The 27,846-nt window shown below is 42.4% G+C and overlaps 1 protein-coding gene across 2 annotated transcripts; it reads left to right on the forward strand.

The window, feature by feature from the left end:
* The first annotated feature begins 3,720 nt into the window (after positions 1-3,720).
* Positions 3,721-25,927, forward strand: ZNF367 (zinc finger protein 367). 2 transcript variants are annotated; one of them, XM_070590738.1, is made up of 5 exons: positions 3,721-4,251; positions 16,734-16,887; positions 19,691-19,810; positions 21,093-21,231; positions 23,389-25,927. In XM_070590738.1, the coding sequence occupies exons 1-5, from the start codon at positions 3,868-3,870 to the stop codon at positions 23,609-23,611; spliced, it is 1,020 nt and encodes a 339-aa protein (XP_070446839.1). In that variant the 5' UTR covers positions 3,721-3,867; the 3' UTR covers positions 23,612-25,927. The 2 variants fall into 2 exon arrangements, with proteins under 2 accessions (XP_070446839.1, XP_070446840.1); XM_070590739.1 differs by having other exon boundaries at positions 3,722-4,251; positions 16,737-16,887.
* Positions 25,928-27,846: the final 1,919 nt, after the last annotated feature.

The following is a 27,846-nucleotide window of genomic DNA, read 5'->3' on the forward strand; positions in this document are numbered from 1 at the left end:
GGCTTACTCTTACTTGCAATCCAAGTTAGATCTCCTACTTGAAACTGAAAGAAAATCAGCAATACCACCATTGCTCATTATGAGATATTTGGGCATTTGTGACCGTAGAAATGGCAAACTGATGTTAAAATGTTTCTTTATCTCATGGGCAAGGTTCTTGGGAAACGTTTTGGGGAAGGCTCTTTCAGATGAAAAATGTACCTGATCTACGCAGATATTTTCCTGTGGTTAAAACTTAAAAATTCCATTGAAATGTTATAGGAAACCATTTTCCCCCAGATTTGTCTTTGTAAGAGGATTTTTTAGAACTCAAGTTTGAGTTTGTTGCCAAATAGAACACTGAGAAAATTATTTTGGAGAGTTTTTATGGTAAAATATCTTCCTGTTAATCTCCAAACAAGTTGTCAGGCATTTTTATCCTGTTTTGTCTACATCTATTTGCAAAGCTGTTTTATCTGTACTTTTAGCTGTGAAGATAAGTCATCTCAAAGGATTTATATTATGCTGTCTCCCACACTAAGTAGGATAGAAGATTTTGTAGGAATCAAGCAGGTTCAGATGCTCTTATTGATACCATGTTTTCAAAGTGCAAATAAATCTTGCTTTGTTTTATTCAGATTTCATCTTGAAACTTTAAAATATCTTTTGAAAAGAGGGTTTGAGGTATAGATCTCTATGAGAAGAGGCCCACATTTTCAACAATTGGAAAGACTACTGTAATAACACAGTAAGTATCCTGAGATGGCTTTTAGTATTCTTCAGAGTTAGTATACACTACGGGATGTTCAAGGTCTGGGGCAGAACAAAGACATCAGGGATATGATCCGCATACTTCAGCATCCTGGTTGCACTAAAATGGAGCCAAACAAGCAGATCTTGCATGACCTCAGCGCTTCTCCTGGAATCACCCTCTGCCCACCTTGCACATTCCTGGCATGTCTTTCATTCTCTTGTGGTGGCGAGCAAGTGCAGTTGCCAGGTTACTGTTGATGAAGAGTAATTTTTAGAAGCAGAAAGTCAGTGTCCTGGTTCTGAATGATTCATCTTGTACTCTGAGGCCTGTTAAACAGTAACTATTGGTTAGTGCTTAATCTGTTGGATCTTGCTCAACCCATAATTTGAGTATCTGTGATGGATATATCACTTTTTTCTTTTCACTATCTTTTTTTTTCTCCCTTTTAAAGATTTTTTATTCTCTTCCCTTTTTCTCCCCAAAGCCCCCCAGTACAGTTATATATTCTTCGTTGTGGGTCCTTCTAGTTGTGGCATGTGGGAGGCTGCCTCAGTGTGGTTTGATGAGCAGTGCCATGTCCGTGCCCAGGATTCAAAGCAACGAAACACTGGGCCGCCTGCAGCGGAGCGCGCGAACTTAACCACTCGGCCACGGGGCCAGCCCCTCTTTTCACTATCTTTTATTTATTTATTATTTTTTTTAAAGATTTTTTTATTTTTTCCTTTTTCTCCCCAAAGCCCCCCAGTACATAGTTGTATATTCTTTGTTGTGTGTCCTTCTAGTTGTGGCATGTGGGACGCTGCCTCAGCGTGGTTTAATGAGCAGTGCCATGTCCGCGCTCAGGATTCGAACCAGCGAAACACTGGGCCGCCTGCAGCGGAGCGCGCGAACTTAACCACTCGGCCACGGGGCCAGCCCCTCTTTTCACTATCTTTTAAGATAGACAGATTATATTTCCCTTCCAACTGATTCAGAAAAATATGGTGCAGTCATTTTGCATCAAACTCTAAAAACAAAATGAATATTTACTAAGTGCAAAGAGAGATGAACTTTCAGCTTTCCACATGAACTATTTATTAAAATGTCAAATTGGATTTAACCCCTCGAACCTGAAAGTTTTGGAATGAGAAATGGGTCTCAGAAATGTGGCGCCCCATTTTTGAGCTGCCTTCTCCTTTTGTTCAGCCGACTCTGAGAGGTATAATCCATAGGCAGTTTTCACAGCCATCCTTCCAAAGGATTTATGTACTGAGTTATGTGACCTTGGACCAGCCTCAAATTTCTACATCTGTAAAACGGGAATAGTAATGTCTACCCCCAGAATTGTTGAGGGTAGTGGAATGCAAGTGAAGCATCCATCCATATTATTGTATATGGCTATCAGTAGATATATGCTATTATTATAGTAGTCCTCCAGCAAATGGTAGTTATATACTATTTATTTCTTGAGAGGATACTTTCACTTGGTTCAAAGTTCAAAAGATACAAAGAGTTATATGTTGTATCTTTCCATTTCTGTTTCCCAGCTACATAATTCCCCTCCTTGAAGTCAACTGATGTATCAATTTCTTGTGTATCTTGCTGGAGATATTTTGTATATCTAAAGGCAAAAATGTATATTTATATTCTTTCCCACCTTTTTTACATGAATGAAATCATACTATTCCATGTTTCCCTTTCTACCACTTAAAAAATGTATCTTAGAAGTTGTTCATATAAGTTAAATTTGTTTTTAAACAATTGTGGCTAACTTGACTTAGGCACAGCTGTGTATTTGTGTATGTGTGTGAGAGAGAGGGAGAGAGACTCTATAAAGGTATCTATTACGCAGATGTGCTCTAACTTAATTACAATTCCAACCCTTACCTGCTGGATATTCATTCATTCACTCAGCTACTACTGATCGAAGGCCCACCACGAGTCAGGCCAGGCCGCGGCAACACAACCAAGAGCAACACAGCCACGGCCACGTCCGTCGCTGCAGCGAGCGCGGCCGCCGCTCCACCTCCCCGCGTCCTCCGCCGGCCGTGCTTCCGAGCCCCGCGGGCGCGCGGCGGGCGACTGTCAGGCTGCGGCTCCCGGGCCGTCCAGCAGCCACCCCTCCGGTGCGGGCTGGGGTCCCCGGGCGAGGGCGACGCACAGCGTGGAACGACCGCACCCGGCGGCCCCGGAGCTCCACGCCGGTGCGGACGCCGGGGGTGGCCCCGGGCGAGGGAGGGCGCACGCCCGCGTTCCTGTCCCCTCGGCGCCCGAGCAGCACAGGGGCGGCGGAGACCACTTCCTAACGACCTCGCTTTACACAGACGGGAAAGCGAGGCGGGGAGGCGACGGCCGGGGCTGAAGCCCCCAGCCCGGTGGAGGCGGCGGGCGCGGGCGGAGCCGGGACACAGCGAGTGCGACAGCTGGGCAGCCGCGCCGCCGGCGTCCGCTGGCACCTCGCGCGGCAGGCAGGCCTCGGGCCGCAGCCCTTTAAACTCCCGGCGCGCGGGAAGAGCGGCCCACAGCCGCCGGCGGGCCCTCTCCGGCCGGCGGCCGCGCTGACCGCCCGCGCGGGGCCGGGGGCGGGGCTCCGGCGGGCGACCGGCCAGCGCCGACGGCGCGCGCCGCCCCGGAGTTTCGAACGCAGTTGGCCCTCCAGGCGGAAAAAAACACGAGCGCGGCGGCCAATGGCGCGGCGGCCAGGACCCGCGCGCAGCCGGCCCCGCCCCGCCCCGCTGGAAGGCAGGCCGGGCGCGGCCATTGGCTCGCGCGGCCTGTCACTCGCCGCCGCGGCCAGCGGGCAGGGGCCTCGCGGTGACTGGCTCCGCCCAGGCGCGAAATGTAACGCGGGAAAAGCCGGGGCAGGGACCGCGGCGGCAGGTTGTTATTTTCGGGGCTCGGCGCCGCGCGTCCCGCTCTCCGTCGCCGCTGCAGCCTGCGTGGAGGGGCGCAGAGGGCGGAGGCGGCTCGACGGCGCTGGGGGCCTGCCCGGGCCGCCGGGGCCGGGCCACGCTGAGGGTTCCGGGACGCGTCCGCCTGCCATGAGCCGACGGGGCTGAGCCGCCACTCGGAGCAGCGCGGGCGAGCGGAGCGCAGGGCCAGACCCGGGCGCGGGGTGCGGCCGCGCCGCCGGAGCTGCGCATCGAGGCCGGGCGATGATCCGGGGCGTGGAGGCGCCGATGGCGGACGCCCCGCCGCCGCCGCCCGTCATCTTCTGCCACGACTCCCCGAAGCGGGTGCTGGTGTCGGTCATCAGGACCACCCCGGTCAAGCCTGCGTGCGGCGGGGAGCCGGAGCCGCCGCCGCCGCTCGTCCCCACTAGCCCCGGCTTCAGCGACTTCATGGTGTACCCGTGGCGCTGGGGCGAGAACGCGCACAACGTGACGCTCAGCCCCGGGGCCGCGGGCGGCGCCGCCGCGGCCGCCCTGCCCGCCGCCGCCGAGCGCCCGGGGCTGCGGGGCCGGGGCGCGCCCCCGCCCCCCGCCTCGGGAGGGGAGGACGAGGAGGAGGCGAGCAGCCCGGACAGTGGCCCCCTCAAGGTGAGCGGGCAGCGGGCGCGGGGCGGCGGGCCCGTTAACGGCGCGGCCGGGAGCCGGCAGCGCCCGCGGACGCGGCGGGCGGGGCGGGGCCGAGTTTAAAACGCGAGGTCGCTGCGGCCGCTGCGAGGCGGTGGCGGGTGACAGGACGCTGACGTCACTGTCGCGCGCCAAAAAACGGGCCCCCGCGCGGGGGTGGGGGGGGCGTGGCTACGGTCACGTGACGCCGCCGGGGGGAGGCCGTGCCGCGGGAGGCGTGGGGCCAGCAGGTGCAGCGGGCGGGAGCGCGGCCGGGGGCGCGGGGGCGGCGCCCACCCCGGTAGCGGGGCGGGCCCGCGGGCCTGGGGCCGGCCCTGTGGGTGCGGGAGGGAGGGGCTGCGCAGGTCTGCCCCTCGCGGCGGACCCCCGGGCCCTGCTAGGATGCCCTGCCGCGACAGCCCCGGAGCAAGAGGGGCCTTCGGTCCACCTTCCCCGCGGAGTGGGTCCTGGCTGCCTGTCGGTCAGCTGCGGACCGCTCGGCTGGGTGCTGAGCGCGCGCGGCGGCTGGGGCCGCTGGGGTGGCTGACCTCGCGCTGCGCCCAGGCTCGGACTCTTCAGAGCTGGGAACGATGCGACTACCTACGTTTGACGGATCAGGCATCTGAGGCCCAGGGACATTGGTGAAGGGACCTCCCCAGGGTCACACAGCTGGGCAGTGGGAGAGCTGGGACCTCGTGGAGCTTTTGTGGATCCTAGTCCTGGAGCCTGTGTTCGGACTGCCTCTCTGCTGACGTATGCTTACCTGCATAGACTGTAAGCTCCAGGAAAGCCGGGACCGTTTCTCCTGGTAAACTCTTCGACTTTGATACCTTACACTTTGTAAATACTGAATAAAGGTGTTCAGTAAGTATTTGTCTAATGAATGAATGAATGGTGTTAACATAAGGTTAATACTCAGTTTCTATGTGTTAGGTGGCATAGAAGATAAGCAGTTCGCTAAAGGTAAAACAAGAAAGTCATCTAATGGATAAGTGCACCTATATTGGCAAATGCTGTATTTATAAACTGAAACAAGTTTGGTTATCATTTTACATGCAGTAGCAAACATGTTAAATCTTTGTGTTGTTTGAGCCCTGAGAAAATTGATACACTTTATCTCACTAATGACATTGTTATTAAAGAACTATACAGTTGTAAAATGATGTGCTTTGATGCACTTCAGCTCTTAAAGTTGGCTTCAGTAAAAATTTGAAAGAACAAGCAGTAGAAATATTCATAATAGTGCTGAGTGAGTTTGTGAAGGGATCAATCACTGTCGACTGTCTCTAGGTAGACCTTAGTAAGCTGGCTGGGTAGCCTAGATATTTTTCTGGGCTGACATATTTAGCACTACTACATGTTTAGTCGTTTTGTTTTTTTTTTAATAGGTTATTTTATCGTTGAGCTACGTAAGGGCATACGTGCACAAATACTTGTGAAAGATTTTGCATTTATTCTTTTTTTTTTTTTTTTTGAGGCAGATCAGCCCTGAGCTAACATCTGCTGCCAATCCTCCTCTTTTTGCTGAGGGAGATTGGCCCTGAGCTAACATCTGTGCCCATCTTCCTCCACTTTACACGTGGGATGCCTACCACAGCATGGCTTGCCAAGCGGTGCCATGTCCACACCCGGGATCCAAACCCGTGAACCCCGGGCCGCCGAGAAGCGGAACGTGGGAACTTAACTGCTGCACCAGCAGGCCGGCCCCTATTATTTTATTCTTAATTATAACAATCTAATTTTGGATTATCCAAGAAGGCTAATGTTATCATAGGTAAATAAAATCTATAGGTATGTTCTTTTTTACCTAAAACAGACTTATCCTCACATAAACCTTTTCTAAAAGCTGCTCACACAATGCACAGGTTGAATTTTATTTTCACTTTGTCTACCCCTTTACAGAGGTTAAATATACCAGAAGTTATGAAGAACATGTAAAAGTGAAAAGGCTGTTTTATATCTCACTTTTTTCCCCCTCTCTTCACAGTCTTTCCTATTGTAACTTTCATAATGAAGCAATCCAAATACAGCTCCAAAAATCCATTCATTTTGCTTCCCCATCCTGAGGGGGAAAGGTCTGGACTATCCCTTTATTTAAGGCAGGTCCCTAGTTTGATTGTGATCAGCATACCCTGGACTAGAGATGGGAGTCCCAGCGCCCTTTACTTTGTCATCCTTCTCTAAAGTCCTTGTAGTTCTTTATCTCCATGTGCATCATGGGCGAATCATGCTGACTGAGTCTGCTCACATTTTGGGAAGATGGGAGACAAGTGTCTGCTATAACTGGTGCCAGTCACATGCTCTCCTCTCCTCCCTTGTCTCAGTATGCATGTTAGAGGCAAAAACAGCTGTGGGGGGACTGGTCCGGTAGCACAGCGGTTAAGTACGCACGTTCCACTTTGGCAGTCCGGGGTTCGCTGGCCTAGATCCCAGGTGTGGACATGGCACCGCTCAGAAGGCCATGCTGTGGTAGGTGTCCCACATATAAAGTAGAGGAAGATGGGCATGGATGTTAGCTCAGGGCCAGTCTTCCTCAGCAAAAAGAGGAGGATTGGCAGCAGATGTTAGCTCAGGGCTAATCTTCCTCAAAAAAAAAACCCAAAAACAAAACAAAAACAGCTGTGGGTTTGAGAATAACATTTGTGTTCATTTACTGTCTACTTGTTGCCACTGCCCCCAAGGGAAGTGTTAACATCTGAGTCCTGCACACCCAGTGCCAGCTTTTGCTTGCTCTCTCGTTTTTCCTGCACAGCATCGCCTCCCCTGCCTCTGAGGAGAACTTCCATCATTTACCCAACTTATTTTGACCCCTCATCACAAGATTGCGTAGCACTGTCTTCTCCTGGGTTGTAGAATTTGGGGAGGGAAGGGAGCAGGTCTAATTTCCCTCTGCCATAGGACATCCCAAGCCTCCCCACCTTGTGCCCTTGTGCCCTGTACTCAGACTGCATTCGTGAAGTCACTTCTCCACTGTGGGACTTGCGTGGTTTGAGTTCTCTGCATAGCCTCAGACACCATTCTTCCTTCAGGACCTGCTGGCTGCCTATCTTGCTTCCCCTTTCAATCACCTGAACGCTTCAAACCTCTAGACTGCACGTAGCGTTACAAATAGCTGATTAGTGTGTAGTAATCTTTCACTACCACCACGTTAAACATAGCGTCATCTTAACATAGTAGCCACCATTTGTTGCCTGTCACAGCAAACCAAGAGGCTTTGTATTGAATTCTTTAATTAATTTGTTTAGCTGATGAAAAAGAAGAAATTAGAGAAAAGAGTTTGTAAGGTTAAGTTTAGTTAACATCATGTGGTAAGTGGCAGAACTGACTGGAACCTTGTGGAATCCTCACTCTCACTCTCTACGTGACGTCGCTCCTGTGAGTGTCATGTGTGAACTGACTGGAACCTTGTGGAATCCTCGCTCTCACTGTCTACGTGACGTCGCTCCTGTGTGTGTCATGTGTGAACTGACTGGAACCTTGTGGAATCCTCGCTCTCACTCTCTACGTGACGTCGCTCCTGTGAGTGTCATGTGTGAACTGACTGGAACCTTGCGGAATCCTCGCTCTCACTGTCTACGTGACGTCGCTCCTGTGTGTGTCATGTGTGAACTGACTGGAACCTTGCGGAATCCTCGCTCTCACTGTCTACGTGACGTCGCTCCTGTGTGTGTCATGTGTGAACTGACTGGAACCTTGCGGAATCCTCGCTCTCACTGTCTACGTGGCATTGCTCCTGTGTGTGTCATGTGTGAACTGACTGGAACCTTGTGGAATCCTCGCTCTCACTGTCTACGTGGCATCGCTCCTGTGTGTGTCATGTGTGAACTGACTGGATCCTTGCGGAATCCTCGCTCTCACTGTCTACGTGGCATCGCTCCTGTGTGTGTCATGTGTGAACTGACTGGAACCTTGCGGAATCCTCGCTCTCACTGTCTACGTGGCATTGCTCCTGTGTGTGTCATGTGTGAACTGACTGGAACCTTGCGGAATCCTCGCTCTTACTGTCTACGTGCCGTCGCTCCTGTGTGTGTCATGTGTGAATTGACTAATATTAAGCTGATGCAAGTAGACTTATGAAATACACACTATTTATACCTACCTCTGTCTCAGTTGAGATGCTTTAGGCGGGTACACACAATACAACAGATGGATACAGATGAAGACCTGGAAAGTTGTGCAGATAGGTCAAGGTGGGGGAAGGGTCAGCAAGCAGATATGTGAGCCGTAGGAAATTTGCATCTAAATCTGAATTCGAAAAGGGAAATATGATCAGTCACTTTTTCTCATTTTCTTGTCAAGGTACACGTGCCTCCCTCTGAGACCTGTATCTCTTCCTTCTAGGTTGTGTTTGTGTACTTTATTTGAATTTTACATTGTATCAAAATGTGTCAATGACTTAGTTTTTTTAGTAATCACATGGATACCAAGTTTGAATGTAACTTTTTCTAAAGCCTCGGTAAATGTGTACATTATCCTAAGTGGCTTGAGAAATAACCCAAATTTTATCAAGTAACTTTTTAAAGTTAGTTATTGACATTGAAAACTCAAAACATTTATCGTGAAATATTTTAGAAAACACTTTCAAAATCACTAATCTACCTTCTGGAGGTACTTAGATTCTATTTTAAAAATCAAATTTACTAAAGTGTGCAGACATTTTTGACAATTCATTTTGTTTCTTTCTTACTGGAAAGAAGCTTATTTTGCAGCAGTTGCCACCTAATAACAATACGATGTCTCAGAATTTCTTGTTAGCTGTATTTTTTCTTCTGAATCATCAAGCAGTCTTGACAAGATTTGTCTCTTAGGCTATGGGTATACCTAGTTGCTGATGAGTTAACATTCTATTATCGTGAAAATGGACCTAGAAACGTGGTTTTCTTATTGCTAAGGCAAAATGAAAAGGGTCTTCTTTAAGTGTAACGGTGCTTATTTTTATATGTATGATTAAAATAAGCTCTTGATTCAGTTAGGGCTTTAGATGACTACTTGCCTTGCCTAATTTTCTTAGTTGAAAGAATGTAGTTCGTGAAGGCTCACCTGTCTGTCGGTGGGATATTGTATTATGTTGTATTTTTCAACTCTCCATGTCTCATTTTAGAAAATGTGTGTAGTTTGTAGCTGAAACAAGATCTTAGACTTGCTGGGAAGGAGCCAAATGGTTAACTTTTTTTTTATTTATCTCCTTCCCTATTAAACATGCTTGTTATTTATTTTTTACCAGAAACAGAGAAAATGGATAATCTTAAAATTTTGATACTAATTAACCCGTTACTTAAAATTGTAATAGAGTCAACAATATGTTTTTATGTATTTAAAAAATATTAGGAAAAGGATCCTTTCATGACAGAGGAGTTGTATCACTAAGATTTTTAATTAACCTGATTTCATGTTCCATTTCTTTTTTTTTTTTTGCTGAGGAAGATTCACCCTGAGCTAACATCCATGCCAGTCTTCCTCTATTTTTTAGAATGTGGGCCACCAGCACAGTATGGCCGCTAACAGAGCAGTGTAGGTCCATGCCCAGGAGCTGAACCCGGGCTGCCGAAGTGGAGCGTGTTGAACTTAACCACTAGGCCCCTGGGGCTGACCCTCATGTTACATTTCTTTCTTTACAGTATCACCTGCTATTTTTATGGATCCTAGATTCTGCTTATTTATTTTGCATTTTAAAAACAAAATTTAAAATTATTCATGATATGACCATAACCAGCAACAATCTGTACAATTATTGTGGCTCAATAAATGAGGGCAGTTGAGTCTGTAATTTTATTCCTGGTTAGATCTCACTTTGCTGACACTGGGTTAACAATTTTAGCAAGAAAGGCTAGAGCCAAATGTAGCTAGTGAGGATCACAGCCAAGGAATAAAGAAGGGGAAGGTGAAAGTATTTGATAACCACCAATAATCGCCACATATTGATTTGCTAATTTGGATGTAAACATACGTAAGTCAAAATCCAGTGAGGACCTTGCCAATTGCTAGCTTCATCATAAAGGAAACTTCTTAAAGAGTTACATAAGTTTGGAAAAAGACATCAGTTATGTACCTCTTTGGCCGTCTCAGTATCAACAAGGAATTGATGAGATCTTTATCCCATCAACAAATATTTATTAACAATGTGCCTGATTCAGTTAGCTTAGGCTAAAGTAGAATGCAACCTCAGAATCTCAATCTCACCCTAAACATGGCTCATGTTATGTGTCCTGTGAGAGCTGACTGCAGGTGTGCTCCTTGTCCTGTTCATCCTGTGACCCAGAAGGAACAGACAGGTGGGTCTCAAGGCAGAGAGAAAAGAGAGATTGTAGAACCACATGATGGCTTTTAAAGCTTTTGCTCAGAAGTCACACATGTAATTTCCACTTACATTTTATTGGCCAAAGCAAGTCATAGGGCCAAGGTAGCCTCATTAGGGCCCACAGTGAGAGAGGGGCAGTCAATATTTTTATAATAATATAATTTGCCACAGAACTTTCCCACATTCTTTTTTTTTTATTGTGGCAAAAAACACATGACAAAATTTACCATCCTAACCATTTTTAAGCGTTAACTGTGTCCACATTGTTGTGCAATGGATCTCTAGAACTTTTTCATCTTGCAAAACTGAAACTCTGTACCCAGTGAACTCCCCTTTTCTTCCTTCTTATGGCCTCTGGCAACCGCCATTCTACTTCTGTTTCTAAGAGTTGGACCCCTGTAGATATCTCATGTAAGTGGGATCATGTAGTGTTTGTCTTTTTGTGAATAGCTTGCTTCACTTAGCATAATGTCCTTAAGGTTCATCCGTTTTGTAGCATATGGCAGGGTTTCCTTCTTTTTTAAGGTTGAATAATTTTTCATTATATTATATGTCCTTTACCTATTCATATGTCGGTTGACATTTAGATTGCTTCCACCCCTTGGCTGTTGTGGAAATAGATTTTACTACCTAAGAATTTTTTAAATATGGTTATCCTATAAGATAACTCATCCATGTTGAGATTGAGCTTTTCTTTCAAAGTGAAAATTGATTGAAGGGAATTTTGCTGTAGCTTATCATCAAGGTTTGAGGCTGATGTTTTTAAGCTTTTGGAAGGCTTTAGGTTTTTATATTAAAAGCAGTAAAAGCATCTTCATTTTGGATGTAGTACATAGTCTTTTTATGATTTTTTTTCATGTAACTTGTATGTATAAAAATTAACTTACCTGGGAAATAAGAAAGATTTTTCTCAAGTAAATGTTTATTTTAGATTAGTTTTAGATGTGTAGGAATGTTAAGATAGTACCGGGAGTTCCCATAAACCGCATACCCAGTTTCCCCTATTGCTAACATCTTGCATTACTATGATACATCTGTTACAATTAATGAACCAAATTGATACCTTATTAACTGAAGTCCATACTATATATTCAGATTTCCTTAATTTTTTTCAGTTGAACTGAAAGTCACATAACAGAAAATTAACCATTTTAAAGTATAATGTAATGCCATTTAGTAAATCACAGTGTTGTGCAACCATCACCTGTATCAAGTTCTGCAACACTTTCATCACCCAGAAAGTAAGCCTTGTATTCTTTAAGTAGTCACTCCCTACTCCCCTCTATAGGCAGTCTCTGGAAAACACCAATCTGTTTTCTGTCTCTATGGGCTGACCTATTTTGGATGTTTCATTACATGGAATCATACAGTTGTGGCCTTTTGCATCTGGCTTTTACTTAGCATTCTGTTTCTGAGATTCATTCTCCTTGCAGCATGTATCATTTCTGTGGCTGAATAACATTCCACTGTGTGTGTATGTGTATTCCGTTGTATATATATATGTGCATATGTATATGACATTGTACCCCACTGTAAAACTTTTCCACAATGGCTGAACCACTTTACATTCCCACCAGCAGTGTATGAAGGTTCCACTTTCTCCACATCCTTGCCAAAAAATGCTTTTATTTCTCCCCTCCCTTTTTTTGAGTATTTCCTAGTTGACGTGATGGGGTATTTCCTTGTGGGTTTTTAAAAAATTAGATTAAATTTTTTTTCTTTGGGCTTTATTGAGCTATAACTAACCTCATTGTGGTTTTGATTTGCATTTCTCTGTTGACTAAAGATGTTGAGGATCTTTGCATGGGCTTGCTGGCTGTTTGTATAACTACTTTGGAGAAATGTGTATTTGAATCCTTTACCCGTTTTTAAATTGGGTTGCCTTTTTCTTGTTGAGTTGTAAAAGTTCTTTATCCAGGATAGTAGATCCTTATCAGATATATGATTTGTAAATATTATCTCCCATTCTGTAGGTTGTCTTTTCACTTTCTTGATAATGTCCTTTGGTACACAAATGTTTTTAACTTTGATTAGGTCCAGTTTATCTATTCTTTTGTTGCTGATGCTTGGGTGCCATATCTAAGAATCCGTTGCCAAATCCAAGGTCATGAAGAGTTTTCTTTGTTTTAAGAGTTTTAGTTTCAGCTCTGACATTTTGGCGTGTGATGCATTTTGAGTTAATTTTTGTACATTTTTGAGGTAGGGGTCCAACTTCATTCTTTTGCATGTAGAAATCCAGTTATCTCAGAACCATTTGTTGAAGAGACTCTTCTTTCCCCATTGAGTGTTCTTGGCACCCTTGTTGAAAATCAATCGGCCATAGATGTGTGTTTATTCCTTGACTCTCAATTCTGTTTCATTGGTCTATACATCTTTCCTTGTGCCAGTACCACACTGTCTTGATTGCCATTCCTTTGTAGTAAGTTTCATAATAGGGAAGTGTGAGTCCTCCTGGTTTTTCTTTTTAAATATTGTTTTGGCTATTTGGAGCCTTTCGTAATTCCATCTGAGTGGAGGATTGCTTTTTCTATTTCTGCGAGAAAGGTCTTTGGAGTTTTAATAGGGATTGTATTGAATCTCTAGATCACTTTGGGTAGCATTGCTATCTTACGTTAAGCTTTCCGATCCAAGAACCGTGTCCCATAAGTTTTGATATGTTGTGTTTTCATTTTCATCTGTGTTAAAGTATTTTTTAATTTCCTTTGTGATTTCTTCTTTGACTGTTGGCTGTTTAAGAGTGTGTTGTTTAATTTCCACATATTTTGAATTTTCCAGTTTCCTTCCTGTTATTGATTTATAGTTTCATTCCATGTGTGTCAGGGAAGATACTTTGGATGATTTCAGTCTTAAAATTTATTGATACTTGCTTTGTGGCCTAGATGCAAAGCAAGAATATCCCCAGGATAGATCTGGGGAATGTTAAATGTGCTCACTTTTAACCTCTTTGTGTTTTTGGATCTAAAGTGAGTCTTGTAGACTGGTATAGTTGGATCATTTTTTTTTTTAATCCGTTCTGCTAATCTCTGCCTTTTAATTGGAGAATTTAATCTATGTACATTTAAAGTGATTACTTATAAGGAAGACCTTACTTCTGCCATTTTATTATTTGTTTTCTGTATGTCATACCTGTTTTGTTTCTCAATTCTTCCATTACTGCCTTCTTTTGTGTTCAGTTGGTTTTTGCGTAATGTACCATTTTCATTCCTTTCTTGTTTCCTTTTTATTTTTTAGTTAGTCTTGTATTGGTTACCCTGGGAATTTCAAGTTACCTCTTAAACGTAAAACAGTCTATTTTAAATTAATACCACCTTAGCTTCAATAGTTTTTATATACAAAAACTCTGCTCCTATACAGCTCTGTCCCTCCCCCTTTTTGTTATTGTCACAAATTACATTTTATTATGTTTCCATTAACATAGGTTTACAATGTTTTAAATATATTTGGCATTTGTCTTTTAAATTATATAGGAAAGAAAAGAGTTACAAGCCAAAAACACAATAATTCTGGTTTATGTAGTTAGCTTTACTGGCGTTCTTTATTTCTTGGATGGCTTTGAGTTATTGTCTAATGTCCTTTCATTTCTGTCTGAAAACTCTCTTTTGATTTATTGTAGAGCAAGTCTACTAGCAATGAACTCTCTTAGCTTTTGTTTATCTGGGAATGCTTAATTTCTTCTTTTCTTTGGTGAGGAAGATTGTCCCTGAGCTAACAGCTGTGCCAATCTTCCTCTATTTTATATGTGGGATGCTGCTACAGCATGGCTTGAAGAGCAGTGTGTAGGTCCATGCCTGGGATCCAAACCTGCGAACCCTGGGCTGCAAAAGTGGAGTGTGTGAACTTAACCACTGTGCCACTGGGCCAGCCCCAATTAATTTCTTCATTTTTGAAGGATAGTTTTGTTGAGTATAAGATTATTGGTTGACGTTTTTTTCCTTTCAGTACTTTAAACATGCCATCCCACTGTTTTCTATAGTTTCTTCTGAGAAATCAACTGTCAATCTTATGGAGGACTCCTTGTACGTGATGAATCACTTCTACTCTTATTGCTTTCAAGATTCTCTGTCTTTGTCTTTTCATAGTTTGATTTAATGTATCTCACTGTGTATGCCTCTTTGTGTTTATTCTTCTTGAAGTTCATTGAGCTTCTTGGATGTTTAGACTTCTGTTTTATCAAATTTGGGAAGTTTGCAGCCATTATTTCTTCAAATATTCTTTCTGCCCTTTTCTCTCCTGCCTTCTGGGTCTTCAATTATGTATGCGTTGGTACGTTTGATACTATGGTCTGAATGTTTGTGCCCTCCAAAATTCATGTGTTGAGATCCTGACCCCCAATATGATGGTGTTAGGAGGTGATGCCTTTGGGAGGTGCTTAGGTCATGGGAGTGGTGCCCTCATGAATGGGATTAGTGCCTTTATGAACAGGCTCTTGAGAGATCCCTTGCCCCTTCTACCACATGAGGACACAGTGAGAAGGTACTGGCTATGAACCAGGAAGAGGGCCCTCACTTGACCGTGTTGGTACCTTGATCTTAGACTTTCCAGCCTCTAGAACTATGAGAAGTAAATTTCTGTTGTTTATAAGTTACCCTGTCCATGATATTTTGTTATAGCAGCCCAAACGGACTAAGTCACTTGACATCCTATAGGTGTCTTAGGCTCTGTTCATTCTTTTCTCTTTCTCTTTCTTAGACTGGATAATTTCAGTTGACCTATCTTCCAATTTGCTCATTCTTTCTTCCTGCCAGCTCATGTCTGCCATTAAAACTCTCTAGTGAATGCATTCATTTCAGTTATTGTACTTTTTAGCTCCAGAATTTCTTTTTTTTAATAAATTTCTGGTTCTTTATTGATATTCTCTATTTGTTGAAACAGTGTTCTCTTGGTTTTCTTTGTTCTTTGTCCATGGTTTCCATTACCTCTTTTAGCATATTTAAGACAGTTTATTTAAAGTCTCTGTCTAGTAAGTCCAATGTCTGCTTCCTCATGGTTCATTTCTATTAATTTCTCCTGTGTTTAGACCATACTTTTGTTTCTTTGCATGCTTTGTCATATTTTGTTGAAAACTGTTGTGTTTTGAATATTATACTGTGGTAACTCTGGAAATCAGGTTCTTCTCAGAATTTGTTTTTGTTGTGCTGTGGGTTGTAGTTGTTTGTTTGGTGACTTTTCTAAACTATTTTTTCTAATCTCTGTTCTTTGTTGTATTTGTTCTCTAAAGTCTGTTTCTTTAGCTTGTAGTCAGCTCATATTTTGAGAGAGATTTCCTTGAATGCCTGAGCCAAAAAAAAGAAAAAAAATTTTTTCCTAATCTTGGCAGAAGGGCTCTGTGCCGTGGCTCTCCTGCACTGCTGAGCCAGACTGTTTGCAACCTGCCTTAGCCTCCTTTCCTGCTTATGCTGAGCCTGAAGATCAGCTACAGGTGAAAGCTTAGGGCCTTTTCAGATCTTTTCTGAGCATGCTTCCTGCTCCTGGCAGGTGTGTGGCTTTCTAAATTCCTATCTTTAGGATATGCGGGCACTTTGCAATGCCCTAAATTCCAAAGAAACTCCCTCCCCAGCTTTTCTTCCCAGGCTTTTGGCCTGTTTGTTTGCCTCGGTTGAAACCTTTTGTCCCAGCTAGCAGCAAGTTGTTATGTGCCTTACAGGGTTTTTGAGCAGTGCTCTCTGTGTAGCTGCTTTTCCGCCCTGAGAGAGCTCTAAGGTAGGCAAAACAAAGACAAGCACCCTGCTTCAGTCCTTCAGGGAGCCCCCAGACAGGTCAAAACAGACAAACACAATTCCTTCAGAATGAGATCCGCTCTGCTCTCTGGAACCAGGGACTAGGTTCCCGCACTGAGGATCAAGGCTGCTGTCCAAGAGCACTGTGGGGGATGAGGAGGGGCAGCAGCATGTCAAAACTCTGCAAACAATTTCCTACTGTTTTACGTTGCCTTTTTCTTGATTCAGTGTTTGCTGAGCTGTAAATCTGACTATTTTCTGGAATTGTGACAAAGCTGATTCTGATAGTTTTGCTCGATTTTTCAGTGATCTGTGGAGGGATGGGCCCTTGGAACTACCTACTGTGCCATTCTCAATGTCACTCAAGAAAGATTTTTAAAAAGTATTTATTAGGATATTTTGCTTTAATGAGGAGTTTGAGAAATCATACTAATGTTTATACAAATTGTTAGCAGGATGGGATCCGACGCGGTAGACCCAGAGCAGATACTGTCCGGGATTTAATAAATGAAGGAGAGCACTCATCCAGCAGAATCCGTTGTAACATCTGTAATAGGGTGTTTCCACGGGAGAAATCGCTCCAGGCCCACAAAAGGACTCATACGGGTAAGTTGAGCAAATTTTAGAGAATGCCTAAAATAATACTTAAAAAGCTGATTTGATGTTTGGGCTAATAAATTAATTTTTTAGTTGCCTTAGATTTCTCAATTGTAAAGTTTTTTAAAACAGGCACTGTACAGTCAGTTTCTTTTCTGGTGGGGAGGGATGGTTTTCTGAACATTGCTACCATGTGACTTCTAAAGTTATCATGGTAATTAAGCTAGTTGTCACAGGAATGTTATTACTAAATTTAGTTCTATCCTTCTACCTACCTGAATTTTACTTGACATGCCCTTAAGTTGTCTGTGTAATTGTTAAAACTGATTTGTAGGCCACATACTAAAACAGTACTTAGCAAGTTTTTAATAGAATTTCTAGAGTCCTCAGTGTGTCATCAGAGTATTTGACCTAGCCATTGACTCTAAGGTGAAGTAATTTTTCAGAATTAAATGTATTGTAGGTAGCTTTCCCAAGACTATAATACATCTTTATTTGTGTGGAGAAATTATACTTGCATTTTAAATAGCGTAGAAAGAGTGAAAAAACGATATATAGAGGCTCTTGTTCTTGCCACAGAGAAAGCTGGGCCCGGGAGAAGGAGACTTAGGGTTCCAGTGACGGTGTCGAGTAATTTACAGATGAGGACGCCGAGGTGCCAAACCATTACCTCTTTAGACCTGGAGCTGCGCTGCAGCTACGGGAAGCAGCACGTGTGGCCCTGAGAACGGGGAATGCGGCTTCTCCACGTTGAGATGGGCAGTGTGTGCACAATGCACTCAGTCTGAAACAAAAGAATAAACAATATCCTTAATAATTTTTGATATTGAGTACATAGTGAAATGATAATGTTTGAGATATATTGGGTTAAATAAAATAGGTGAAATTAATTGATAATATGTTTCTTTTTACTTTTTTAATGTGGCTCCTAGAAGTGGTTCACATTATATTTCTGTTGGGCGGTACTGTTGGACATTCACCCTTAGTCCCCTGTTTTTCCACTATGTTTATTTGCATCATCCATTCCTTATTTTTTTCCTTTTAGTTTTTGAAAAGATCCATTTTAATGATATGCTAGAATATAGTTTTCTTAGGTAAATCCCTAAAAAAGGGTAAAGTTTTAATTTTGAATTATTATAAACTAAGGTGGCCCAGAGGTTTTGACTTTAGGTACCACTCAGTAAAACTAGTATTTACTGAAATATCTGATTTTGAGAACTTTTGTATTTTTTTCAATCTAATTAGTCTGAAATACCCCCAGATAACTGGTTCGCAGGCTTCAGAGTATGTGTTGCCAGTGTAGATAAGATTCAAGACTCTGGCATAATGAAGAGATCCCTGAGCCCCACTCCTGCTCGACCACTAACCCGTGGTGCCCCCGATGCTTCTAGGCCCTGGCCTCCTGCACTGGCCGCCAGGGAACTGAGCCTGAGGTCTGCAGGGTGTGGTTAGGGTCTCGTAGTGCACGCTTTGTAAAAAGCTTTTCTCTTACTATTTTAAATGTCCCCCACCTACCTCCTGTGTTTTATTAACTTATGTCCAACTCTCATAGCCATTTAGTACATTTCTAAATAATGACAAATGTAGGGAGAACTTGTTACTGTTCTTTGAATCATATTGGAAGAACTGTTGTATAATTGTCAACCAAAGAATGTTTTATCAAGAAATAATAAGTTTAGGGGCCAGCCTGTGGCCAAGTGGTTAAGTTTGCGCACTCTGCTTCGGGGGCCCAGGGTTTCACCGGTTCAGGTCCTGTGCGTGGACACGGCACCACTCATCAAGCCATGCTGAGGCGGCATTCCTATAGTTGTAGGACCTACAATTAGAATATACAACTATGTACTGGGGGGCTCTGGGGAGGAGGGGGAGGGGGAGGAGATGGAGATGATTGGCAACAGATGTTAGCTTAGGGCCAATCTTTCTCACAAAAAAAAGAAAAGGAATCATAAGTTTGATTATGATTGAACAACATTTTTGAGCACTTTCTTGAGCCTAGCACTATGTTGTGTATAGGAATTGAAGTGGAGTGTAAGGTATTGTGCATCTTTGTGTAAGGAGAGTCCCACTATCGGTAAACAACGAAGGATACTAAGTTAGTGAAGGGGTATGTAGTTCAATGATTTGGAGGTAGGGGAGGTAGGAGGAATTTCACTGAGAGCCTACAGGATTGGGAGGATTTGAATGGGCAGAGAAGATGGGATTTTTAGGGAGTAGAACAAGATGAGGAATTGTCTCATGGCCAGAATCAGTGTCCAGGAGGGAAGTAAATATCAACCCTGCTCCCTAGCCCAGTAGCTATATTGTAGATATTAGGAGTCCATTTAAAAGTCAGCAGATCATTTTCAGTTGTTCAAGAAGTGTAGTAGGGTTTGGAGTGATTTATGGAGTAGTTGTTATGACTAAAGCAAGTCTGTGCAGGGGGAGAGACTAGAGGCCAGCCAGGATTGGGTCTAGGTGAGAGGGCCTGCCAGTTAAAAAGCAGGAGTGGGAGACATCTTAAAGAATCAGCAAGAGCTAGTGATCTGGATTATGGGGATAAAAAATATGGGTTAAGCCAAAGATGGTAACTTCAAGGATTTGAACCTGGGCACCCAAAAACTCAAGGCCTGAAGAAAATCTTACTGTGCCTCCAGGTGGATAGCTGCTGGGTAGTGAAGTGCTCTCATGAGCGTTTCCACTGCAGCTCTGTAGAGCTGTGATGTGTTTTGTTGTGGGTTGGAGTCATGACCTCTATAAAGGTGGATTCTCTCCCTGCCCCTTCCTCTTCTCTTGTTATTGTCTCAGAAATAATAGATACCATCTGTCTACTTAGGTGAGAGACCCTATCTGTGCGACTATCCAGACTGTGGAAAAGCCTTTGTTCAAAGTGGACAGCTCAAAACGCACCAGCGTCTTCACACCGGGGAGAAACCTTTTGTTTGTTCAGAAAATGGTACGGTGTTAGGAGTTAAGTTTATGGAATAACTAGATGTGAGTTAAAAGTTAAAATATCTTTTGCTTAGGGTCCTGCCCCATGGCATAGTAGTTAAGTTTGCTCACTGCTTCAATGGCACAGGTTCCCGGGTTTGGTTCCTGGGCGTGGACCTATACCAGTCATTAGCCACACTGAGGCAGTGACCCACATATAAAATAGAGGAAGATTGGCGTGGATGTTAGCTTAGGGAGAATCTTCCTCAAGCAAAAAAAGAGGAAGATTGGCAACAGATGTTAGCTTAGGGCCAATCTTCCTCATCAAAAAAAAAAAAAAAAATCTTTTGCTTGAATTTTTGGGGAGGAGAGATTTTTGATAAAAAATTTCATAAAACACCGTAAGCTTTCTTTCTTGCTAATTGTGATCCATGCTCAATTTCTGGGAAGATTGATTTTTAAATGAAGTATTCTTTTTAGATAAAAATCTTAAAGGGCAATCAAAAATAGTATATCCAGGTATAGGCAGTAGAAAAATCTATAAAAGTAAATACAGCCTTTAGAGTAGGGTTTTACTTTGGTTTTAAACTTTGGACTGTTAAACTGAAGGAAGCGCAGCATTGTCTGAATCCTCAGTAAAGCGGGGATTTTACCATTTTAACACTGCTGCTGTTTGTAATTTCTTATCACTCTTCTTAAGTGATTTTCTTAATCTCTTATCACGTCTTAAGGTGTTTTTCTCATGCGCATTTTTACAGTTACATTTGACATCCAATACAGTGTTGTTCTGCTGCTCTGTGTTTTTCTTGATTGCTGTAAGTTGTTACAGACGTCTGCACATTTTTTCATCCAGTGAGTCCACTTAAGCATGTACGTGATGATGGCCTCAATGTTGGAATATTGAATATTTAATTTCTTTTTAAAATTTGTTACCAACAAAGCTGAGGGCCAAGTTTTCCTACTTAAATCTTTTTTCAGCTTTTGAGATGTTTCCTTAAGATCGGTTCCAAGAAGGGCATTCCCGGGTCAGAGGTTTTGAACGTTTTTATGACTTGTGCCAGTCAATCGCTTTCCCTCGAGGTTGGATGCATTTGCTCTGCGATGACCACGCGGTGAAAGAACCGTCTTCCCATCCTCCCTCACTGGCAGTGATGATACTATGCTTAGGGGTTTTTTTCTCCTCCAAGTTACAGAATGCTAAATCTCATTGTCTCAATTTACTTTCCTCAGATACCAGTGAAACCGAATGCTTTCTATGTCTGCTGGATGTGCAGATTCTGATAAGTGTTTGCTTTCGTGTTTTGAAGGCTGCCTGAGCAGATTCACCCATGCAAACCGCCACTGTCCAAAGCACCCTTATGCCAGGCTGAAGCGGGAGGAGCCCACAGACGCTCTCAGTAAGCACCAGGCTGTGGACAACCAGGCTGCCGCGGAGTGGCTGGCAAAGTAAGGCTCTCCCTAGGGTCCCCTGCAGAAGTCGCCCAGCGTGGGTGGATGTTGGCGACTTCAACAGTTCTCTCATTTTAAATAAGTCGCTTTTATACACACTTTATAAAATAAATTGAAATGGTGCTTTATTTCCTTAAACCACAGGAGTGTTATTAGGATCTGTGTGTGATAGAAAACTAAAGCAAGAGTTACCCCATTTGAAAGGACTGTTCTTTGTGTATTATGTTTCATTTGTTGTTAGTGCAGCCCCTCTTCATTTTCTGTATATTAGAGCTAGATATGTGTTGATCATTGCAGGGATAGAGGTGAGAGATTCTTCTAAAGTTCCGAAAAGCCCCTCAGTTTATTTTTTTTTAATGGCAACAGGGGGGCAATATAAAAAAATTTCTCCAAGGATATCTTGATGTCAGGAGTCCTCTCTTGCATACAAACCAGCACCTGCTGACCAGGCCCCTCCCCAGCTTCATTGGCATCCTCTGCACTCAGGGTGAGGTCGGGAATTCCTAAGTGTGCTGCTGTAGCTCTGCCTCCCTCTGGCAGTGCAGCTGTCTTCAGCCACCTGGGCATCCTGTCTCCTCACACCACTATCACTGTTGTTTCCTGGCTTTTGTGCTCACTGCTCCCTCTGCTGGGGATGCTCGCTTCCCTCTTCATTTGGCCACTCTGCTCATTCTTCATTTGTTGCTCAGGTTAAGCATCACTTCAGGAAGTTCTTCCCTAACCGACTTACCAACCTCCCAAACAAACAAGGTTAGACCCATTTAAGAGATGCTTTTATAACACAATGTATTTTCCCTTTCAGAACCTCCGTCACACTTACTTGGACTGTAAGTCCACAAGGGCGTGGATTATGTTTGTCTTGTTACTGCATCACTTCCTCCCTCCCTCTTCTTCCTGGCAGGCCCCCACTGCCCCATTATCTCTAATTTTGTCCAAGCCAGAAACTTGTTGGTCATCCTTGTCTTTATATCTCTGAGTATTGCCAGAACTTCTCCAGTTTGTGTAGTCTGGATTTCCTGAAATCTAGTAGTTGTATTATTTTTTGTATGTAATTTTAAGAACAGCTTTATTGAGGTATAATTGACATACAATAAATTGTACATGTTTGAAATATATAATTTGATTCCATTTGACATATGGATACACCTGTGAAACCATTACCACAATCAAGATGGTGAACATGTCCATCACTTCCCAAAGTTTCCTCATGCCTCTTTGTAATCCATCACTCCTGCCCCTCCCTGCCCTCCTTTTCCCCAAACAACACTGATCTGCTTTCTGTTACTATAAACTAGTTTGCATTTTCTAGAGTTTTATACAAATGAAGTCATATGGTAGGTACTCCTCTTTGTCTGGCTTCTTTCACACAGCATAATTATTTTGAGATTCACCCATGTTGTTAAGTATATGAACAGTTCATTTCTTTTTATTGCTGAGTAGTCATCCATTGTATGGCTATACCTCAATTTGTTTATTCATTTATCTGTTGATGGGCATTTAGGTTGTTTTTGGCTATTACAAATAAAGCCACTATGAATATAAATATACCAGTCTTTTATGGACATTTTTGTACATAATGGTACTGTCATTTAAATATGTGTTTCTTTAGTTACCAAAAAGTAGAACATTTGCATTTTTTCTTGTGAATTATCAGTTGGCTATGTAATAGAATAATGGTGGTGCTCTTAAATTTTTGAATAGGCTCCGTGTGTTACAGATACTATTTGTCATATTTTGTAGGTTTCAAGTTTCTCATGGTTAACTCTGTCAAGTCACTGTCCCTCTGTGGATAGGATAAATAGGTTTCTAATGATCATTTGTTCTACTATGTCTATATTTTATACTTTAATCCATTTCACATATGATCTTTAAGGCAGCTATAGTTTAATAGCGAAAACATATGATTAGAGAGTTGAGTATGAGACCCAGAACTGCCAGTTTTGATTTTGGACATCTGAGCAAGTTCCTCAAGTTCTTGAACTTGAAGTTTTTCCTCTGTAATGGGAAATATATATAATGTATGTGAAATCACTTTATAACTTTTTAAACTGAAACACATAAAATAATACCGTGGTAATGAACCTTTTTTTAAAAAAGTAAACATTTGAGAATGTCACATGTACCATATGACTAATGCCTATGCATCTCATACAGGTATTGGGAAACAAGAGAGCAGCGTACGCCCAGCTTGAAAGGAAAGCTCGTTCAGAAGGCCGATCAGGAGCAGCAGGACCCCCTGGAATACCTCCAGTCTGATGAGGAGGACGACGAGAAGAGCGGCGCCCAGCGTCGGCTGCAGGAGCAGCGCGAGCGCCTGCACGGAGCCCTCGCTCTCATAGAGCTCGCCAACCTGACAGGGGCGCCACTGCGCCAGTAGCCTGAACACTGACTTTTCCACTGTACAAAAGTACTGCCCAGCGTACTTAAAAAGTAGATCCTTGGGCATAAGCTAAGCACCTTATTTGCTTATCATAGGCTGCTATTCTGTAGAAATTTATGAAGAATGTCATTGCCCCAGAATATGGGGTGAGAGAGAATTGCACTTTTTTTATATGGTATTGGTTTTGTTGTAAAGTTTAAAATATTTTGTAAATATGGGACTTGTAGTACAGGGTAGAAAACTACCTATTGTGGGAAGCTAGATTTTGCAAGTTTAATGCATTCATTGGAAGCAGTTCTCACAGGAAGCACTTTCTGAATAAGACACTTATATGAAAAAACAGATCAGTAAATGTAGCCAAAGAAGGTCAAAATAGATTATTTATGAGATCATTTTTAACAATGTATATTAGTATGTTTAACAATACTGTAAACACTGAAGCAAACAAGAAAGTATAAGAAATGGGTGTAAGATATACATTTTTAAATTGCATAATAGTGTGCCTAAAAAGACTAGAGAAATGGAAAACTGACTATTTCGGAAGATGTTCTAAGTTATGGACTTTAGAAGAAAATAGATATTTGAAGATCTTCATAAGATGCACAATCGTTCAGAATTTTCAAAATTGGAGTAAAATCAATCTTATTCTATCTTTCTTAGGCTTTACAACTCACTATGATGTTCAGGTTTGAAAAGCACTTGTCATCCCTAACTTGTTAACTTGGGAACTTTTGCACATTTCATATTTCTCATTTGCTGAAATTGAGTGATTAATCTTGCAAAGTCTAGGTAACTTGGTAATTGGTATTTTTTTTTATATATTATGGGCCCTGTAATGAGATTTGACAATTGGACTTTTATTGATAAAAGGGACATCTGCAGGGTTGTTTTGTAATGAACTGTTTTAGATCTTTTGTTAGCAAACACTAAATTTTAATTGTACTGCTTGTTTAGAATTATTAGCAAACAGAAGCCTCCTATTTATATCTCCAGTGCATAAATCCACCTTCTTGCTTTCCTTCAGAATAACATGCCAAGCTATTTTGTGTTCACTCAACTTAGCTGTCAGTTAAACACTGCAGAAAATATTAGCTACTCAAATAAGTAGGCTTCTGGAATAGTTTTAACTGCAAGTGTGTTAACTTGTGTGGTGGTTTTAAACTATTCTTCCAAATAAATGAAGTTTTTAAACACCACCTTATGTACTGAAGCATGAACAGAAAAATCAAGAGCTGAGCAGTTCACTTCCTTTATGTAGGCATAAACTTCTACCATTTTAGCTTTTGTTTTAAGCAGAACTTAAATAACATGCATAGCATGGTAATTTTATAGATTGCTTAATTGGAGTAAACCTCAGAATAACAGAAGGAAAATATGGGCTTTTCAGTGCCTTTTTTTAAAATTGAAGTAGTAGCCTACAGATGTAGTTTTAAACGTTATGTAAAATTAGGCTTCTTTATCCAAAAATCCCAATGTGTTGCAGTACACAGATAGTTTAAAATACGTAGCCATGGGAAGGGGAGGTGTGTAAATGTCTTGACAAGGAGTGAAAGTGTGGAAGACGATAGTAACAAATAATGTGTATGATGAGGACATGCTTTAAAGGTGTAATTCCTCTGTATAGTAAATTACAGATCTTGTGGGATTTTTTTTCCTATTAAGAGAATTTATATTTGTAATGGTCTAAGAGTTTTGTTTGTAATCTGATATATGGAATTTTAATTTGGAGCACTTATACACAAGAGAGACCATCTGAATTTTCTTGGTTTAGGTTTCAACATTTTCTCTAGAATTTTTTCCCCTCAAATATGACTTAAATGAACTATCAAAAGCAGCACTCATCAGCCTTGGGAAATTTAGAATTTGATGAACTTAATCTAAAGAGGGAAGGGCAGTAAGAATTTAAAAAATACAAATACTTGCCGTGTCACAGATAATAAAATTTAAGGCTTCAAAAGTAAGAGTTTCTGTTTGTTTGTTTCTCTGGTCAGCTTTTGTCAACTATAATAGTTATATTCACTTTTTCTTTTTTTTGTATAATTGGGAGTTTAAGAAATGATTACAACTACTTCAGAAATATTTAAAATGTTATTTTTTGATATAAGCTATACACTTGGACAAAATACATTGGCATCTAAAATTTGAGGTGTTTCAGACTGCTTTTTGTTTTAAAAATGTGGTTTACATTCAAATTTTTGAAGTGTTTTGTGCTTCATAGGGCTAAGCTGTAGTCTGGCAGAGTTAACAGCATCAGAATAAACATGCTGTAATTTTAAAAGATGCTTTGAATAAAAATTTAATTTACACTTTAAAGTATATGTTCATTCTTGAGCCCTTTATAATTTGTTTTCCTATCAAAAATGGAATAACCATGATATAAAAAATTTAAAACATAGAAATGTCTCTTAAAGCCCCACACTTTTCTATCGTTATTGTTTTGGTGCATTTTATATTTCATTCCTGTCTCATCCCAGGCGTCTTTTTAGGTTTACTTGGAACCAGTGTGAATTGCTTTTTCTTACTTTGAAAGGATGGCCTTTTAGATTATAGATATTCATTTAACTTCCTCTGGTTCATTATTACAGTGTTAAAAATACACTGGTGCAGTTGAGTATTAAACTAAGGTCACCCCATCGCAGGCCTTTTGTTAGGGTCATCAGGAACTGGGATTTCATTTCACTTACATTCAGGATGTATTGAAGTTGGGGTCACCTCCCCAAGAATCCACTCAGGGCCTGCTTACTTTTCTGAGTAAAGCAAATTGATTTAATTGTTTCATTAGTTACTTTTGGTAGGTCTTTAGTCAGTACTTAAAATGGTAAGCTTCAGCCCGTTCAGGCTTGCACAACAGAATTTCACAAGCAGCTCTCGGTGAGCTGTGATTTAAACAGTAAGGGTGAGATTTTGACAGTGACTTAGGTCCCTGAAGTATGTACAAAGAAGCCAATTAAATGCAAATATGATTGTCATTAAAAGGAACTTCACTGTTTTGCAGTCAAACCTTATTTGGATTCACTGGCAACTTGATCTTTTTGAGGAAATCAATCAAAATGACCAAGTTCACATCTTTTGGTTCAACTTGAATATGAATTCATTTTCTGCTTTAAAACGGTCTGATGTTGTGTTCGTTTCCTTTGTTGTTCAGTGCCTACAATGGAAAAACAGTTTTATGGGGATCAATAGTTAGGCTCAAACTTCTATTTAACTTGAAGTCATCAGCTTTTCTAAAAAGCTAAAATTTCAGATTTTTAAAGTTAGTTATTTACAATGGAAATATGGGACACAACTTGGAAAAGTGCTAGAGCAGGTAGACCGGTCAGAGTGGGCAGTTTTGGGAGGCTCTCCTTCAGTGAACGTGGGCGACAAGCACCGAGGCTTGGTTGCTATCCCTGTGGGAAAGGGGCTCTCGGAGAGGAGGGAACCTGCCCAGGGCACCCAGAGGCAGAAGCGGTTCGAGTGCGCCCGCCTCACCCTAGTTCCGCTCCTGGGCGTTTGCCGAGGAAAAAGGAAAACACGCTCACACGAGCACTATACACGAATGGTCATGGAAGCTTTTTTATAATAGCCCTAAACTGAAAACAACCAACATGCCCGCCAGCTGGTGAATGGATGATCAAATTGTGATAATTACTCAATTAAACCACCAACATGGGTGAGACTCCAAAATAATAAACCGAGCGAAAAGTCTTAAAATAGTACACATACTCAGTTTACATGAGACTTACATGAAATTCTGGAAAAGCAAATTGACCTATGGTAATAGAAATCAGAAGGAGCGGGGGTAGGGAGTTAACCTCAGTGGGGCACAAAGGGCAATTTTGGGGGTGATGGAAATGTTTTGATTTGGGTGGTTACGTGTGCGTATGCATTTGTCAAAACATGGAACTGTGTAGTCGTAAAATCTACATTTCATTGTATGTAAATTATATGTTAAAAAGAAGCAGGAAAAAACAGCAAAACAAACGCTGAGACTGAAACTGAGTATTTTCCCCCGAGACAGCCATGCGGAAGGGGCAGGGCTCTCTGACGCGCTCAGACCCGTTTCTGTTCTCCCTTTAGACCGAGTCTGGAGGAGGTGCTTCGGCCGAACTCTGGCCGCCCGGTCCTCCAGTGCGGCCCCGGGGAACGGGCAGGGGGCGCGGGCAGCAGCCCTTCCTGTGTCGCCCTCGCCCTCTCGGCCGCCAGGGCGGGGACGGAACCGGGTAGGGGGCGCCGGAGCGAGGCCAGGGCGG

The sequence above is a fragment of the Equus przewalskii genome, chromosome 22 (genome assembly GCF_037783145.1).
Source record: "Equus przewalskii isolate Varuska chromosome 22, EquPr2, whole genome shotgun sequence".
Classification (NCBI taxonomy): Eukaryota; Metazoa; Chordata; class Mammalia; order Perissodactyla; family Equidae; genus Equus; species Equus przewalskii.